The 17,544-nt window shown below is 34.6% G+C and overlaps 2 protein-coding genes across 3 annotated transcripts in view; both read right to left on the bottom strand.

The window, feature by feature from the left end:
• Positions 1 to 2,075, bottom strand: part of LOC121976882 (probable pre-mRNA-splicing factor ATP-dependent RNA helicase DEAH9) — a 42,434-nt gene extending 40,359 nt beyond the window's left edge. For both annotated transcript variants that reach the window (XM_042529278.1, XM_042529277.1), the window contains exons 1-3: positions 1,944 to 2,075; positions 1,704 to 1,848; positions 705 to 779 (exon numbers count right to left, since the gene is read on the bottom strand). In XM_042529278.1, coding sequence (XP_042385212.1) covers positions 705 to 779; positions 1,704 to 1,848; positions 1,944 to 2,053 — 330 coding nt within the window. In that variant the 5' untranslated portion in view covers positions 2,054 to 2,075. The remainder of the gene's footprint in view (positions 1 to 704; positions 780 to 1,703; positions 1,849 to 1,943) is intronic.
• Positions 2,076 to 3,257: 1,182 nt separating this feature from the next.
• On the bottom strand, positions 3,258 to 16,490 carry LOC121976883 (dihydrofolate synthetase-like). The gene is made up of 10 exons (XM_042529280.1): positions 16,117 to 16,490; positions 15,835 to 15,932; positions 15,519 to 15,669; positions 14,905 to 14,967; positions 14,613 to 14,774; positions 10,482 to 10,673; positions 10,267 to 10,366; positions 5,587 to 5,718; positions 5,378 to 5,509; positions 3,258 to 3,736 (listed from the first exon to the last, which is right to left on the bottom strand). The coding sequence occupies exons 1-10, from the start codon at positions 16,447 to 16,449 to the stop codon at positions 3,399 to 3,401; spliced, it is 1,701 nt and encodes a 566-aa protein (XP_042385214.1). The 5' UTR covers positions 16,450 to 16,490; the 3' UTR covers positions 3,258 to 3,398.
• Between the last annotated feature and the right edge of the window lie 1,054 nt (positions 16,491 to 17,544).

Below are 17,544 nucleotides of genomic sequence, written 5' to 3' on the forward strand. Positions count from 1 at the left end.
TGTAAACCAGTTGGTTGTTGAAAATTAGACCAAGTAGTTGTTGCCTTAATTCACTGTATAATCTATGGTCAAAAATTCCCCTTGTCTTTCAAGGCTATATTTGAAAACAAGTTTGCAAAAAATATAAATCATAATAAGAACATACATGAAAATATATTTTATAATGATAGGGCATGCAATATTTATGAGCATACAAGAACAAATTGTGAGTGAGAATTAATTAGAAACAGTTGAATGAATCATATTCATCCATTAAAGACTATATTCATAGTAACAAGCAAATCTTTTAAATCATTTTAAGTATGTCGTGTACAATCGTTTTGGTCTCTCTATACAGTCTACCTTTACACTTCAAATCTAAATGATTCAAGTTGTCTATCTGCAGACTCTATCAAACATGTTCATGCAATGTTAACCTATGTTCTCACATTATACCATTTAGAACCTACTACACTCACTGTTCTCAGACTATCAAAGCACAATATTGAACTATTGATGAGCATGAAATATATAACTCGCATTTTTGCTACAATGTTGTGCATGACTACAAAGCAATTATCATGCAATGTGGTGTGCATATAAGAAAATTTGAAAACACAAAAATAGCTGCAACCAACTCAACACCTTGAAGGTTATTAAATAGAGGCTAGATAATTGGAAGTATTAATTTACAAGTTAATAAGAACTACAAAATAAAAAATCACCTGCACAGCCAATCGTCTAGGTTGAGTGCAAGCAATTACTCGACCACCTTCAGCCCAGCCTGCCTCTTTAAGATACTGAAGAAATGAACAAAATACAAGAAATTAAAATATATCAGCAAAACCGGAAAAGGAAATGCTGGGACAGGGAGACTAAGATACTGAGACTATAATATTTAGAAGTCATCTACTAGAAATGCATGCCTGATCACAATCACAAGAATCTAACTATTGTAAGCTATTAATTTTGTAGACATGGATGACTGTTAAATTCTGAGCTAGAATTCAAAAAAAAAAAAGGAAAACAAAATAAAGACAGCTCTAGTTATCAATTAGAATTAGTTATGCAAGTTGATATTTTATCTTGGGACTTCAGACCATTCACCAAGAATAATTTCACTACTAAAAGACCCAAGAAAAAGTGAATATCATCTAAGGTATGTTTTTTCTAGTGCAAAAAATGACTCCCCTTTCATATCAAGTAGAAATAAGGCCAAAGTAGATTGGAAAAGGTAACGTAATTATATTAAACAAACCCAGAATACATTATCTCTACCCTTAATGGAAGGACAAATCTTTGTCATCGGATGTTAGTTAATACAGCATAAATTCTATCTACCAAGATGGATTGCAAAAGATAGGATATTGTTAAAAGTTTATATGCTAGCAGCTGAAAAAAAGCCATCTTTTACGGCTGGCACCAGTGGCAGATTAAAATGCAAAGAGCTGAAGTACGGAAGCTTTTAGAGATTAGCAGATTCTTAATCTCAAAAAGGATTGGATTACATAAAGATTAACTCTTTTCTCTGGGTCAACTTCTAAAAGAAGGAAAAAGATATGACGAGTCACAAGAAGACGAAGAAAAGGGAATCAAAAATGAGATTTGAAGAGACATTGGCAATTTGGTTTTCTTTTCTTTTATTTTTCTTTTGAACTATCACTCGTCAAAGCCTGATCCACGAATGTGTAATATTGAAAAAGAAAAAAAGTTCAAATTAAAACCTGGGGAATCTGAGTAGTCTTCCCGCTCCCGGTCTCGCCGACGATGATGGTGGTGGCGTGATTCTCCACCAAGTAAAGAATGGCATCGCGGTACTTGAACACGGGCAGTCTCTGCCGCTGCCGTTCCAAGCTCGAATACCCGAACCTATGCGATCCAAAAACCCCGCACAGCATTAGGGTTTATACAAAGAGCTCACCGAGAGGCAGGGGGAATGGAAGGGAGAAGGAAGAGGAGAGTACCCGGACGACGAGGAGGGAGCCGGAGAAGAGAGGAAGAGAACACCGCCCTCTTCGTCGTCGATGAGGCTTGCTCGGGGCCGCGCCGAACCGGGTCGCCAGAACTGAGCCATTTGCAGCCCCGAGTGCACGAGGAATAACGGCGGGCGAACTCATATTTATAGGCCGATGATAAATAACAAGAAGGAAAAGAGAAAAAAAATGCTCCTTATTATTATTTTTGTTTTTTTTATATCAAAATAATTTTCTATCCTATTATTTATCCAAAAAATACTCCTTATTTTTGTTTTTTTTATTGTCATAAAAAATATATAAACTAATATTGAATGCATATCTAAAATACAAAAAAATATTACATAATTCCTTACGAACTTGATTGACAAAAACCCATCTGATATATAAAAATATTTTTTTATAATTATTACACTGTAAAAATGCAAATAATATTTTAGAATGGATTGTTAAAGGTGTTTAATGCATTAAATATTTTAGTCCATTTTTTATTCAGATATATTTAAATAGAATTTTTTTTATAGTTCTTTTATTTCCTGGTAGAGTCATCTAAATACACTTGATCTCTAAATTTTGTAATTTTAAACTTTTTCTAAAATTTTATGTGTATTTCTAAATAATAAAAACTACGTTTTTTTCATATTTTACATATCAACAAACTTTATCACTACTATTTTATTATATTACAAATTCTATAATTTTTATAATCTCATTTAATTTATGAAGAGAATATAAAATATTCATTCTTATTTATTTGATCATCAATCTTAATCTTATATTATTATGATCATATATATTTTTATCAATTTACTATGTACTAATATTTTATTGTATAAAATCGTATCGAATCAATAGTCAATTTGTATTATACTTGATTTTAGAGAGAGGGTGTGGGCATGGTTAGCCGTAACATAAAATTAGATTTTTTTTTTTTTTTGTTTGTTTGCAAATGAAATGTCAATTCAAGCTTATCAAACCTAGTGAGGTACTCATGTTTATAGTTGAACAAAAGAGGTTAAGGATCGAAAAAGTATGCAAAACAATGTTGATATAAGAAGATGAACTAACATTCAATAAAAGGGATGTTCTCATGGATTTTTTTTACATCGAAGTTATTAATAATTATTTTAGTACATGAAACTTTCTACATCAAACAAACCAATCTATTACTTTTTCACATGAGATGTACACTTTACCACAAGAGCTAAAGGTATGGTACTAGTTTAAGCATGAATTGATATTGGTAGAAATTTAAGATCTTGGAAGAACAAGAACAAAAGTCCTGTGCAAGAAGCCATCAGAATCTTAAACAGAGCATATGAAGATATGAAGTCCAAATACACTAAATAGATTTAATTTTATTCAGACAAAAGTTGTAATGCCAAACTTAGTAGAGCATGTTTAAAGCAACAAAAATAATTTAAGAACCGCTTTAAGTCTTGAGAACTACTTTTTAATAGCAGCTAACAAGGAGGCAACCAGATGTAATGACCCGGTCACTACAATAAGACCAGGATGATCTTTTGATCTTGATTTGAGCAACTGATCTGCATGCTTAATTGAATCGATTGTCGATGTACTTTTGCAGGTACCCAACATCATTTTCTTGCAATTTGGCTCCTTTTCGCTCTTATCATCGTCAATAATACCTATGTCCACAAAGTCCATCCCCAAATCCTTTGAAGTCTTGACCCAAGCATCTTTCAAAACTGAAGCCGAAACCATGCGGGATTTTCCCCCAGCTATCTTCACCTCAGTCAACACAACCAGCTCAGGTCTTCCAGCTGCAATGTCCAGAGGAATGGCAAAGTGTCAGAAGAAACAGGAGAGGAGCCCGTACCAAACTTGAACTATAAAAACACTCCATGGTTTAGAGTAAAAAATATAATTTTATTATTGCTTATGATCTGTTTTTATTGTTTGTTAATTTCACATGAATAAATATGACATTATTTGTATACTTATTATCAATAATTAGAATCATTGTTGTAATCTCATATATAAAATAATTTTATTATACTTTAATCTTTTTTTTCCTTCTATTTCAAATTCACTGATGCTTCTAATCCAATACCAATCAATACTTAGATTTTTTTTACTATATGATTTGAATTCTGATACTGATTTTGACGACTATGATATTAAGATCCTACTGCTTTTACATGCTTAAAGATTAGGCAACACCAGTGCTATGCTTAAGTAAATTAGACACAGGTTTCCCAGTGCTTTGTTATCATCCAAGTTGGAACATAAAAAGATGAAAAAATAAAAAAGAGCTTAAGCACACAATACTCTATAACTAAATTTTCTACCTATTCCCTATAACATAATTAAAAAGAGTCAGGTAAAATTAACAATATGGTATTGTATAGAGTTAAATAAAACAGAACAATTCCAAGCAACCATTTCCAAAAATAATTGGCGCTCAGGATTTGTTGTGTGCCATTTGATGTCTTTTATTACATTTGAAATAAATCTGCCAATAGTGAAGCCTATGAAGGGCCAAAGTAGTGAGAAGATATGTACTCGACATTAATAGGCAAGCAACGGCACCTCTGAATTTTTGATGTAGACTTGTTAATGAGGAATATTTTACTTAATAAAAATATTTACTTTAAACAGATTTATGGTTACACCTCTACTTTAAACAGGCTTATGATTTAAAAATCTAAACAATAGTGGTGATATATCCTTACAGTTCAATGGGGAGAAACAGAGCACATATATCCATTGCAAAATAGTTGAGACTCACACAACTGGAGGTTAAAAGCATGGTTAAAAATCTCATACGTATCAAGCTACACAATAGAAAATGTATGGTTTTGGTAAATTATTGAAATCTATTGTTGATTGACATGAGTAAAAATCTCTCATGTGTTGTCCATGCCAATCATGTCAATAAGTATCATACCATGTCAACACAAAACAGGCTTGGGATGAATGCATGTGTCAAAATGAATTCAAGTAATGCCTTATTTTTTCTAAAATTCTAACTCAATTTATTATCTAATTCTGACAGTAAACAAGCTAAATGCATTAAGATTATAAAAGAAAATCTTATATGAATGCATCATAACTCATATTGAAGAAAACAACAAGTAAAAGAGCATTTTTAATGCAAGCATCTAATTAATATAGTTTTAATTAAAGTCAAAAATCCAAGTGAAATTGATTAAATGAGTAAAACTCATTTAAATTAATCTCAATATGTTTTAAGACATAGCAAAGTTTGTCAAATATTGGTACACAATATTTTATATTATTGCTTTAAAATTTTAATTCAAATGACCTTTTAATTGGCGTTGACATCAATATGCTTTAAAATTAATCTCAATATGTTGACCTTTTAATTAACTACTGCAATCAATCTATCCTAGAAGAAAGTATCGAAGAGCCTTTACATTTGAGAAGAGCATTAACTTTACCTGAGAGAAGTTGTTTAGCAAATGATAAGTGGTCTTTGTCACTGGCCATTGCCACCAAAAATGCCAATGTTCCATGTGGATGTGCCATCTTTATCACCTCCACTAAACCTTTAGCAGAAGCTTCAGTATGCGCTAAAATATATGTTCAATGTGTCAGTGTCTATCAATTACTAAGGAAAAGAAAATAAATCATCAAAATATTCTCCTACCTCCATCAATTAGTATGTTGACGTCGGACAATCCAATTGACAAAATTTCCCTTTGTGTAAGAAATTGGCTTCTCCCATTCAATCTAGTTTTCTCCGAACCAGCTCGAATGGACTTATCAGAGATCACCCATCCTTACGTTTTCAAGATTATAAGCTCAGTGACTAATACACAATCGGAAATGATAAGACCAAAAACAAAAAATAACAGCATTGTCCTTATGACAATATTAACTTGTTCAAGGGGAATGATTACATCAGCCTTAATGCCAATAACAGAGCAATTATATAGATGAACATCAGTATGATAAAGATATATGAATTCTGATATTAATATCATAAGCTGGGTAAATACTTTGCCAAAAGATAAATAGGATTTAGGTAATAGACAACTAAAAATCAATACAAAATTCAAATTCCAATTTCCAATAGTAATGAATATTTGCATCTAAGAGAATGGCTCCATATATATAGAACATCAATTCGTCAACAAAATTCACAAAGACTAATCACCCACTTTCAGCAGTTGACTCCAAATATTTCTTCCTCTTACGTAGTTGCAAGTTGTAATTTGTTAATTGGTAGAACTCTATTTTGCATTTATCCACTTTGATGAATCAATCTTAAATTTTCACCAAGTAAATTTGATGTGTGCTTTTTTAACCATGATGATGGCTAAAACTACAAGTTTCAAAGATCTTTAACAATGAGGTATTGGCTACCACCACTTGCCGGGAAAGTCAAGGTAAACACTGATGCCGATCTTAGACCCCAATTTGGTCCAAAAGAAATTGGAGGCACCATAAGGAATGTTACAGGTAACTGTGTCGCGGGATTCATGGCTTCAACGAGACCAACATTTAAGCTTGATGTGTAACTGGCATGAATCCACAAAGTATCAGGCTTGTCATGAGATGCAGACCTCAGGAAGGTATGGGTAGAAACAGACTCAAAATTACTGGTGGCGATAATAGGACATGTGTAGGAAAGGCTGATACTAAATTGATGCCATATAAAAATAGACCCATCAAATCACATAAAAAAATTGGAATGGAATATTTAAAGAGGATCAATATCTCCCATATAGAGAAAATAGCTCCTACTAAGGAAAAGTCTCATTTAGTTAATTGAAAATAGAATTCTCATTAACCAAAAGCTATAGATTCAATATCAACCAAATTAGAAAAGAAACCCCCCTAATTAGGAAACACAATAATTCCGTACCTGAGTACAAGGGTGAAAAGTTATGAAATATTTACCATTTCAAAGAAAAATAAGCACCGCTAATTCAGACAAACACAGGAGTAGTGGATTTGTAAATGAAAGCTCTTGCTAAGAGTATTGAGCAAATAGTAGTTACCTACAGTAATTAGGTACAGTACAAAAAAGGGTAGTGGGTGGTGATAGCTCAGACATTAGCACAAGAGGAACAGAAAAGTAATAAGAAACATCCTGAAGAAAGGTAACAATCAAATCAAAACAATAACGGGAGACGGGAAGTAGAAGTGATATTCCTTCTTAATTTAAGAATATCCAGCCAAGAAAGACACCAAACAGAGTTAGAACTTAGCTAATCACGACACGGCCTAGTCACAAAGCATGAAGAAAAGACAACCAAAAACTCATGTAGTACAAGGAAAAGAACCACAATAGGGCACATGCAGAAGAGGAAAATCTAACAATCAGAGTGGATGTGGAATCAGATTCATGAGAAAGCAAGTGGTAATAACAACATCAACCCAAAGATGCCTAGGATCGTGTATAAAAACATCCTAGATTCGTAGGACAAGCAACATTAAAGAAATGATGGTTTCTGCATTCAGCAACCTCAGTTTGTTACTTTGTTGGGATATAGGAGCACAAGAATCTAAGGAATACCCACGGCAATGTCGAAAGGTAGTAAAAGTAGACTATGCATTATAAGACATATAGCATTAAGCCATTAACAGAATGTAAAATTTTGATCTCAATATATATTGTGTAAGTTATTCAAGAGAAAACTTTGAACACATTAAGGACATCAATTCAACTTTTAGGGAGATGAAATCAAATCATACAAGAATAATCATCAAGCAATGTAATAAATTGCCTAAAACCGCATGTCACATAAACTGGAGAAAATGAAAGAGCAGGAAGACTGTTTATTTTTACACAAAAATAGAGATACTATGATGTGTGCTTAACTCACAAGCCTCGTAACGAAAACCAGTGGAATACACTCTAAAGATGTACAAAATTACACAGGCTTAAGGGTCAAGTGACCCAAGAGACAATGCCACTAATAAGGTATAATAGATTCAGCAAAAATAGGTCTGTGAGTAGATCACCAAAAAACAAAGCACCGAGTAGGCATAAAGTATATCACACATAGTAGATATCACCATTGTTGTCTTTGTGCACAAATTTTGATATATTGAGTAGTGGAAAATGCCACAGAAAATCTGACATTTGTTATGTGTACCAATAGAAAGCAAACTAACAATAAACTGGATACATAAAAAAAAAATTATCAGCAATTGAAAAAGATGAATCCATAAAATTATATCACAGTTAGGGTGCGTTTGGTTGGGGGTTATTCTGGATAACCTTGGTTATCCATCCAAGGTTATCAACAAAAACCCTATTTGGTTTAGGTAATTGATGATACTCGAGTAATGTTCCATGCCCGACACGTCAACAAAAGGGGCATGCAACCAGGAATCGGAAAACCTTGGAAAACTGAGGTTTTTCTTGATTTCGGGGTTAACAAATTTTTTTTACCCAAAATATCCTCGGATAAGAGAAAAATGTGACAAAAAAGAAAAACATAAAGAAAAAATAAAAAATTGTAAAAAAACTTAAAAATAGAAAAACATTAAAAAATAGAAAAAAAACATTAAAAAATGAGAAAAAATAAAAAAACATAAAAATAAATAAAAAACGTAAAAAAAAAAAAAATTAAAAGTAAAAAATAATTAAAAAATGTTAAAAACATAAAAAATAGAAAAAATGTAAAAAAAACATTAAAAAAAAAACATAAAAAAGTTTTAAAAATTTTAAAATTTTAAAAATAAAAAAAATGTAAAAAAACATAAAAAATTAAAAAAAACGTAAAAAAATAAAAAAACATCAAAAAACAAACAAAATATAAAAAATAAAAAATATATATATAAATAAATAAAACGTGAAAAAGAAAAGGTAAAAAACGTAGAGTTAAGTATAGTTGGTTTTGTAACTAAGGGTAATATAGTAAAATATTAAACTAGGTTATTCATTAAAACCTTCAAACAAACAAGTTTTTGTTGCATTACCTAGATTGAACCAAACAACATTTGGTTATGTTTTATTCCCCATAACCTTGGTTATGTGATTACCTGATAATCACATAACCAAGGTTATATATGATAACTTGAACCAAACGCACCCTTAGGGTTATGGAAGCCATCAGCAATGGAAACAGAAGGCATACGTAAAGGCCTGGTAGACAAGAAAATAGAAGTGAATTAAAAATTTTGGATATTAGGAGTGCTATAACTTTATATAGAATTCAGTGGATGAAAGGTCTGTGAAACCAACACAATAAATGGTGATTCGTGTTGCAGGCAATTTTTGCATTTTCTTTTAAGCTGTGAGAATGTTCTTGAAAGGGCTAACCAACTTGTCAAACAGAGAAATTGCTTTTCTCATAACTTATAAACTCTAAAAATTTCATGTTCATGGACAAAGCATTCTTAAGAGAATAAAAAATTTCCCTAATGAGATTCCATGTGATTAATAAGCTAAGTACATCAATGCAGTTGAAGCACTTGATAAGAAACATTATTATTTAGAGGGAAGTCTTGGAGGAGTCTTCAAGATAATGGTATTTCCCTAGTGCCAAAGAACAAAGTTGGAACTGTTGATGAACTGTTGTTCAACTTTAAGATTGTGGTTTACAGTTTCAAATCGAAAGGATAAAAGATAGATTCAATCAAAAAAAGATCAACTCACAGGCAAAGAAAGAAAGAGAGACTAGGTTAGGAGAGCAAGGATGAGGGTTTTGAACTTAAGGCATCCCTAAGTCTAGGTATAAGAGAATGAAACCTCTAGGAGGTACAATGGTGAGAGAAGTGGGCAAAAGAAGATAGAAAGGAAGGGGCTAGTGAGGCAGTCATTTAGGTACTGTACCAAATATACTGTAGCTGCAGCACCACCATGGTACCAAGGGGCGACATAGCAGCAGCGATCCTGCCAGTAATGTGAGAATCACTCTAATATAAGTTGAAAAGATAAAATAAAGCATTCAATCAAAGTTTGGTGCCATGGTGCCAGACTATATGACAAATAAAGAGCTGAAAGGTCATTTGAGTAATTCCAAAAGACAGATAATTTACACGAATTAATATAGACAGAAAAATATATATTGGGAGTGGGAGGATTTTTTTTCCCCAACGTATGCCCTCTTTCAAATAAAGGAATCCTTAATTGTCATAGGCTCACACAGAAACTTCCTAGTATTAGAATAACTTAAGATATCAAATCAAGGAATTGTTCTAGCTCCGAGGAAGACTCCATGAAAATATAAGGTTGTATGTTATTTCTCTCAGTTAAATATTCATATAAGAAAAAAAATAAAGTAATTAACAAAATGAAAAAAAAAAATGGCAGTTAAAAACAACCACTGTACTGTTTGGAAAAGAAAACCATGAACCTAAAAAACGATACCTTGATCACGAAGGCTTAAAGCTGTACACACGGCTGAGATAGCATTCTGAAGTTGATGAATACCAAGCAAGTGGAGTTTTACATTAGACAATGTGATGGACTGCACAGTAAATAAAAAACTTTCAGCTATTTTATAATGGATTATCAATTACAATTCGGAATGTTTTTCTAAAAAAAAACAAGTACACAAAACCAAAGAACCTATTGATTCATACTGATTGTAAGTTATGCATTTGGATTTGTATGTCACAAGTCTGATAAGGGATTTCATCCTTTCCCATTGTCAAGCACTTCGATGTTTTCTGTATGCCAGGATCACATGTTGATATGACCTTGGATTTCATTAAGGATGCCTTATGACGAATAATCTCTTCAATATGTGATTCAAAGGGCCCACCAATTACAACCTGAGATATCCACAGATATTTTACAACAAACAGCATAATTCAAATGAGTAATTGAACTTATAGAGAATACATAAGAAAAATTAAAAGTTTCAATTTTGATTATTATCTTTATAAATTAACAGAAAATTAGCAAAATGCATGATTGGTCAATCTTTGGAGACATCTGGAACAAGATAATCTACATTTAAATGACATTTCTGATTACATTTTGAAAGACTTCTGTAAAAATAGGAATGATTTTAACAGGAAAATAATGTCAACCAGATTTATTTGATTAATGAATTAGAATTAAAAAAGGTGACAGCAACATGGGTAGTGTTTTAGAATGAATAGAATAATTTTATCTATTTTAGAGAAGGAAAAAAGGTGTATGACAGTTGATAGGTTAACCAAATTCAAGCGAAAAATACAAATATGGCTCACTCAAATCTTTCTTTATAGCTCTACTATAGAATTTGGTGATGGAAATATTGCATTGTTTAATCAATGAGTAAACTACTAACGGTGCATATAGACTCGTGACAAAAACCAGAATTTAAATGTAACTACAAAATTGTGATTAAATCCACTAAACCAATAATCAAATTAATCTAATACCCTCTAACACTCCAATTCAAGCTGAAGCATTAATGTTTACATAAACTAGCAAACCTTTCAAAAGCAAAACATAACCTAGATACAGTGTAACACGGACACTCCAAAAAATATTTTTTTGGAGGTGTCGGACACGGACACGACACGGACACGGACACGACATGCAAATACGCCTGTCGGACACGGCAAAAATCGTGTCGTTGACTTTTTACAAGTTTGACCAGTCAGACACGGCTAGGACACGGATGAGACACGTTTCCGGACACGTTTGGACACAAATGCAAAAAAAAATAAAAATTTTGAGGGTAAAATTGAAAAATAATAAAATTACGAGGACTACTTATTCAAATGGAAAAAAGCCCTAACTTACTCTCCCCACTCCTGATTCTTTTTTTCCATTGCGACAGAACTGTTTCACACAACCATCTCCTGCGCTTTTGCCGCCAACGCTCTCCTCTGTCCGCCAGCGTCTTCGTCGTCTGCCACTGCTCGCAGAAGTCTACCACAGCGCCACTGCTCGCAGAACCCAGCAGCAAATCACCGCTGCTCGCAGAAGCCCGGCGTCGCTTGCTCAACAGCAACCCTTGCAGAAGCCAGCAACAGCCCGGCGCTGCTCGCAGAAGCCTGCCGCTGCTCGCAACAGCCCGCCGTCGATCGCAACGGATATTATGGTTGATCTAATATGAACATAGTTTTCTATTCTAGGATTTTTAATTTTGAATACAATATATATATATATATATAATATTTTTTATTTTTTAATAATCGTCGTATCCTAGCCGTATCGTGTCTTATATTTTTAAAATTTTTCGTATCGCCGTATCCGTGTCGTATCCAATACGATACCCGTATCCGTATCCGTGCAAGATAGCCTAGATATGACAATAATAAAATGAGAAACAAACTACTAGCAAAACAATGGAAACTATTGACGGAGCACACAAGAAGCAGGGCCACGAGTAGAGGCTAATAGTGGCAGTTCTCATGTCTATTTGACACGTCATCATTTGTAGGCTGTCCGATCAAGTCATGAGACTAGTGGTGGTGGTGATCATCTCTGCATGAGACAAGATTATTGGCAAGTTGTCAATTTACAAGCAAAGGCTAGTACTAGCAATGCTCACGCCTTCTAATGCTCTTTGATCTTGAAGGACGGATGAAGAAAAGAATGAATTGCACAAGAGTCAAGACACATTCCTTTGTTTACTTGCATAAAATTAAAGAAGGATTCCAAATCCATTTGAGGATCAACTTTAATCTATTTTTCACCTCCCAAAATTGGCGGAAAGAACTTTCCTAATTTCCTCTTGTGACAAATTCAATGACCCAATAGTTCTCGTGCCAAATCCAGCGACTAACTGCTCGGAGCAACAGCCCAGTGAGTTTGCCTCCATCAAACCAATAGCTTGGCGAGCTCGTGGCTTAGCCATCATGAGTTTCTCCTCCTTTTCCCCTCTTCTCCAATTTCTTTCCTCTTCCCCTCTTTCTCTTATTCTTTGCTTTCCTTTTCTATTGCTTTTTCACCCTTAACCTTTTCCCTCCTCTATCCGCCCTCTAGAGTAAAAAGAGCCTAAAAGTCCTTGTAACTAGCAATGGCTAGTACTCGCTTTCCTCAAATGTCTTGGCAACTAGTAGAAGAAAGCATCAAAGCATCAGGCTGGCAAGGCTAGTTGGTAAGGTCTCTTAGACATATATGGCAAGCAAGTGGAGCCTATCCTCTAGGAGAAACATGAGGATATTGCTGATAAGTGCAAGTTCTTATGCTAGAATAAGAAGAATTAGGCAGTTGTTGATGTCATGCCCTGCACAAGCTAAACCCACCAAGAGGTAAGCTTCACTAATTGTGCATGCAATGCAAACAAATTGTAAGACAATAACTATTCAAATTAAATGTATACCTTCATGTTCTCTTTCCATGTTTCTTCCTCTCATATTATTTGTACCTATATTCAGTGGCAATTTTCAAATTGTTGCAAATAACTAGAATTATAATGGACTTCTTCACTAGCTTTGCCAGGATATTGTTGTGGTATATCCATCATTTCTATATATCAATCATGGATTCTCAATCCTTAACATTGTGCAACCTTCCCAGTACATTAACCTCTAATCCAAAGGCATCTTAATTTTTATTTTATTTTTCTAATTCTGAAATCTACTTTCCCGTTTCTGTGCAACCTGTAATTGGATCGTATAATTCATGTATGCGCTGCAAGATAATACTAATTCTCTCAGCTTGATCTAGCATATTAGTCCATGAACTGAAACCTTCAGATTTAGCTCTGTCCAAAGTCTTCGCAATGGTTCCGTCAAACAGATCAAGTGTCCTGTTTTCTCTTTTAAAAAAAAAATGACCCTTCATGTTTTGCACAAAGAATAAATGATCCAAAATGAGTACTCTACAACCATCTAATCATTATATCCCAAATCCAATCAAATCTAAACCCAAACCCAATAAGGACTTAATCATTTCCTCTGTTTACCTATCGTATAAGAGACATTAAAGAATTCATTCGTGATATTTTTTTTGACATTTTTCATCCCTGAATTTCAAGTAGAACGAACTTTCCTTCCTTGTCGTCAAGCCTGTGAATGCTCGAATCTCTCCCACGGCGCTGCATCGTCGCGAGGTAGCTTGCGGCCACGAGAGAGGCAACTCACGGTCGCGAGGCGACTGTGAACTCGCAGAAGTCCACTGCCTTTTTTCCCTTTCCCTCTCCTTTTCTTCTTCTTGCCCTTCTTTTCCTTTCCTTTTCACTTTGGATTCCTTCTTTCTTAAATCGACACCTCGAAGTAAACAAAGCATAAGAACAACCAAGAAGCTCATGTAGAGATGCCTGTAAGGAATAAGGATGCAGGTGTGCAAAAACAAAGGTAACTAGACCATGCACAACAAGATAAATTTGATGTAGTGTTGGCTCAATAGTGAGCATGTGTTATAGAGAGAAGAGGCTAGCAAATGGGGCTACACAAGGCAAAGAAAGATATAGGAGTGAAAGGATCAAAAGATGAGGGGGGACCTATGGGAATACCTCTTTAAGAAAGATGAGGCTAGCAACCAAGAAGGCTATGATACCACTACTGAATTTGGGAAAAGGAAAATGTAGACACATGTTATAAAATTACCAATGTGAAATCAAACCCATTAGACCAATAACCCTACAAATCTCATACCTCTAGCATCTATCAAAAAGCTACAAGATAAAAATTAACTAAAAACAAGGCACATTTAGGTTGAATTATATTCACACTAGAGGTTAAAGTTTGTGAAGTGATATAGAACCACACATAGAAACTATTTAAAAACTTGGATTTCTATGTAAAGAATAAAGAAAATTACACAACTGGACACCCACTCTTGATGATTCCTGACTTGGCCAATGCTATGCTTTGTAATGATCCACCTAATGCAGCCAAGTGTTCCTCGCCTATGGATGTTATGACTGCAGTAGCTAGTTCAGTACTGCATACAACATTTGTAGCGTCTCTAGCTCCCCCAAGGCCTGCCTGTCCATAGATAAGGACAATACGATCATACTAGTGTACTGAAACAAAAATAAAATACGAAATGTAAGAATATATGTTAATCATAAGGTACAAAATGTTAGTCGAAAAGGTGTCAAAGGCAAAAAATTACTTCGATGACAGCAATGTCAACCCTTTCTTTGGCAAACAGAAGAAACGTTAGAGCAGTGAAGACCTACATAGACAATATAAATGACTGTCAAATGTCTTGAGCAGTAAAAAGTAGCATCTCCTAGTAAGAAAATACTAGCACTGCTAAAAATACTTAGAAGGAAAAAAAATAAAATATCCATAACACTATAAAACTGAAAAAGAAACAGATATATGTCTACATAATCAATCAGGATAGCTGATGACCAGGCAACCTTTTCTAATACCAACAAATTATGTTTCCTGCGAGCATAAACATGCAAATCAAGTTATTGATTAAGAGCCAATAGCTTCATTGCTATGCGGCTCACACCAACATCCATACATGGGCTAAACCAATAAGTTCAACGTAGGTTCAATGTTGGAATCGAAATTAGAGTTCTACCGCAAACCATTTAATTATAAATAGCCACACAAATCATTTTAATATAAACTTGGGAAACAAATTTGGTTCAATCTGTATATTGTGATGTAACAGGACAGGTGTTAGAGCTTTCCTATTAAGCTATTCACAGAAATACAGAATTGATAAGATATTACCCAAAATTCTTGCTCTAAGTTTTGATGAACAAATACCTCAAAGTGGCTCAAAGCCTCATTTTCCTTTATTATTGATTGATCAAGGATTCCCTTTGCCTCTTGGAAAAGCTCCTGCAGTAATATTGCTGAAACAGGGTTCCCACATTTTCCAACAGATATGCGTTCCCGAACACTCAAAAGATGAGGACTGCATGCAAGGAAACATAGCATTGTCGGATATAAAGCAATCAACTGACATGTTTAGGTGCCTCGTAGTAGTTAGTCATATTTTCATTCCATTTTTAGATGGTTGACCTGACATTTTCAGTCATAAATGGACTTACAGTGCAGCAATTAACCAAACATTAAGTACCTAGTGTAGCAGCCAACTGAGTAACCTTCTTCCCGTAAAATATTGGATATAAAAGCTGCAGTGGATCCTTTTCCTTTGGTGCCAGCAATATGAACAACCTAAAAATGCCATCATGGTGAGACTAAGGTAGTATTCTGAGCTTAATTACAGATTTATCAAGCAAGAGGGGAGGCAAAAAAACACAGTTATAAAAACCAGTGGAACCTTGATCAGTGGTCATTGTCCTGAACTAGAACGAAGAAATGTAGAAAAGTATCGGTTTCAAGACGAGGCATCGCGCACCTTGAATTGTTTGTGAGGATCGCCGAGCCGTCCGAGCAGCCGCCTCATCCTCCCGAGATCGAACCCTTCATCGGTGTCCGTTCCTGCCCCTTGTGGAACACCGACCATCTCGTAGTTCTTCAGCCTCTCCATGTAATCGAGGAACTCGCGGAGGTCCGCGGCCTCCGATACGGCCTCCAACGACGCAGGCCGCCGTGACTCGCAGGTCTTCGACGACGACATCATCATCATCGGATAACGAAAGCGAACGGGTGCAGCAGCAAAGCGCCGCAGCATCTTCGGATTCGGCGTGCTAAGGGCGACGATCGGAAGGCGAGGCAGCGGCGAGGACATGGACCAGGACTCGATCGAGGCGTCGTCGATCTGGAAATGACGATTAGATCCGTATCGTTTTCAACCATTGGATTGTGCATCGGAAACAAAAGGACGGTGGATCTTGCGATAAATTATTTTTACTTTCAGCGGCAATGATGAATGATGATCCCTAGTGTCTAAAAAGTCCCTTTTGCCCCCTACATGATGTAAGGCGCCAGTTTCTTAATAATCAAATTTGGTGGACCTAAGAATATTAAATTGTTAAGCCACCGTTATAAATGTTTGATAGGAAATTTTTATGGTTGTCAATTGAAAAGAAAAAAACGTTTTGTGCAGTTTTTCAAATATTTAAATATCGAGTTTAAAGTTTAATAGATAAAATTCTTTTAATTGATTTTTAATTGATGATTAATCTAAAAATATTGAGGGGGCGTTTGGTATGAGCACGGGAATGGGAATGGGAATGGGTATGAGCATGGATATCACTCTTAAAAACAATGTTTGGTTAGTTACATACTTTCTATCTGAATAAATCAATATTTCCTTTTTTACCCTTAAAGGAAAATAAGACAAAAAAATTAGATGTGAGAGAAAGATGAATGTGAGAGGAAAATATGATGAAAGAGAATGATGAGAGAGAAAGTATGATGAGAGAGAAAGTGTGATGAGGAATAATGAAGAGAGAGAAAGTGTGATGAGAAAGAATGAAGAGAGAGAAAGTGTAATAGAAGAGAGCATGATGAGAGAAGATGAGAGATAAAATATGATGGGAAAGGATGAAGAGATAGAAAATGTAATGAGAACAAATGAGGGGAGAGAGAGTGTGATGAGAGAGATTGAGGATAGAGAGTGTATGCTGAGAGAGAAAGTGTGATGAGAAAAAAAGAGAACAGTGAGTGTGATGGGAGAGATTGAGAAGAGAGAAAGTATGATGGGAGAGAAAGTGTGTTGAGGAAAAAAAAGGAGGGAGTGTGACAAGAGAGATTGATGAGAGAGAAAGTGTGATGAGAGCGAAAGTATGATGAAAACAAAAAGAAAAAAAGTGTGATGGGAGAGATTGAGGAGAGAGAAAGTATGATGAAAAAAGAAAGAGAATGTGATGAAAGAGATTGA

The sequence above is a fragment of the Zingiber officinale genome, chromosome 4B, assembly GCF_018446385.1.
Source record: "Zingiber officinale cultivar Zhangliang chromosome 4B, Zo_v1.1, whole genome shotgun sequence".
NCBI lineage: Eukaryota > Viridiplantae > Streptophyta > Magnoliopsida > Zingiberales > Zingiberaceae > Zingiber > Zingiber officinale.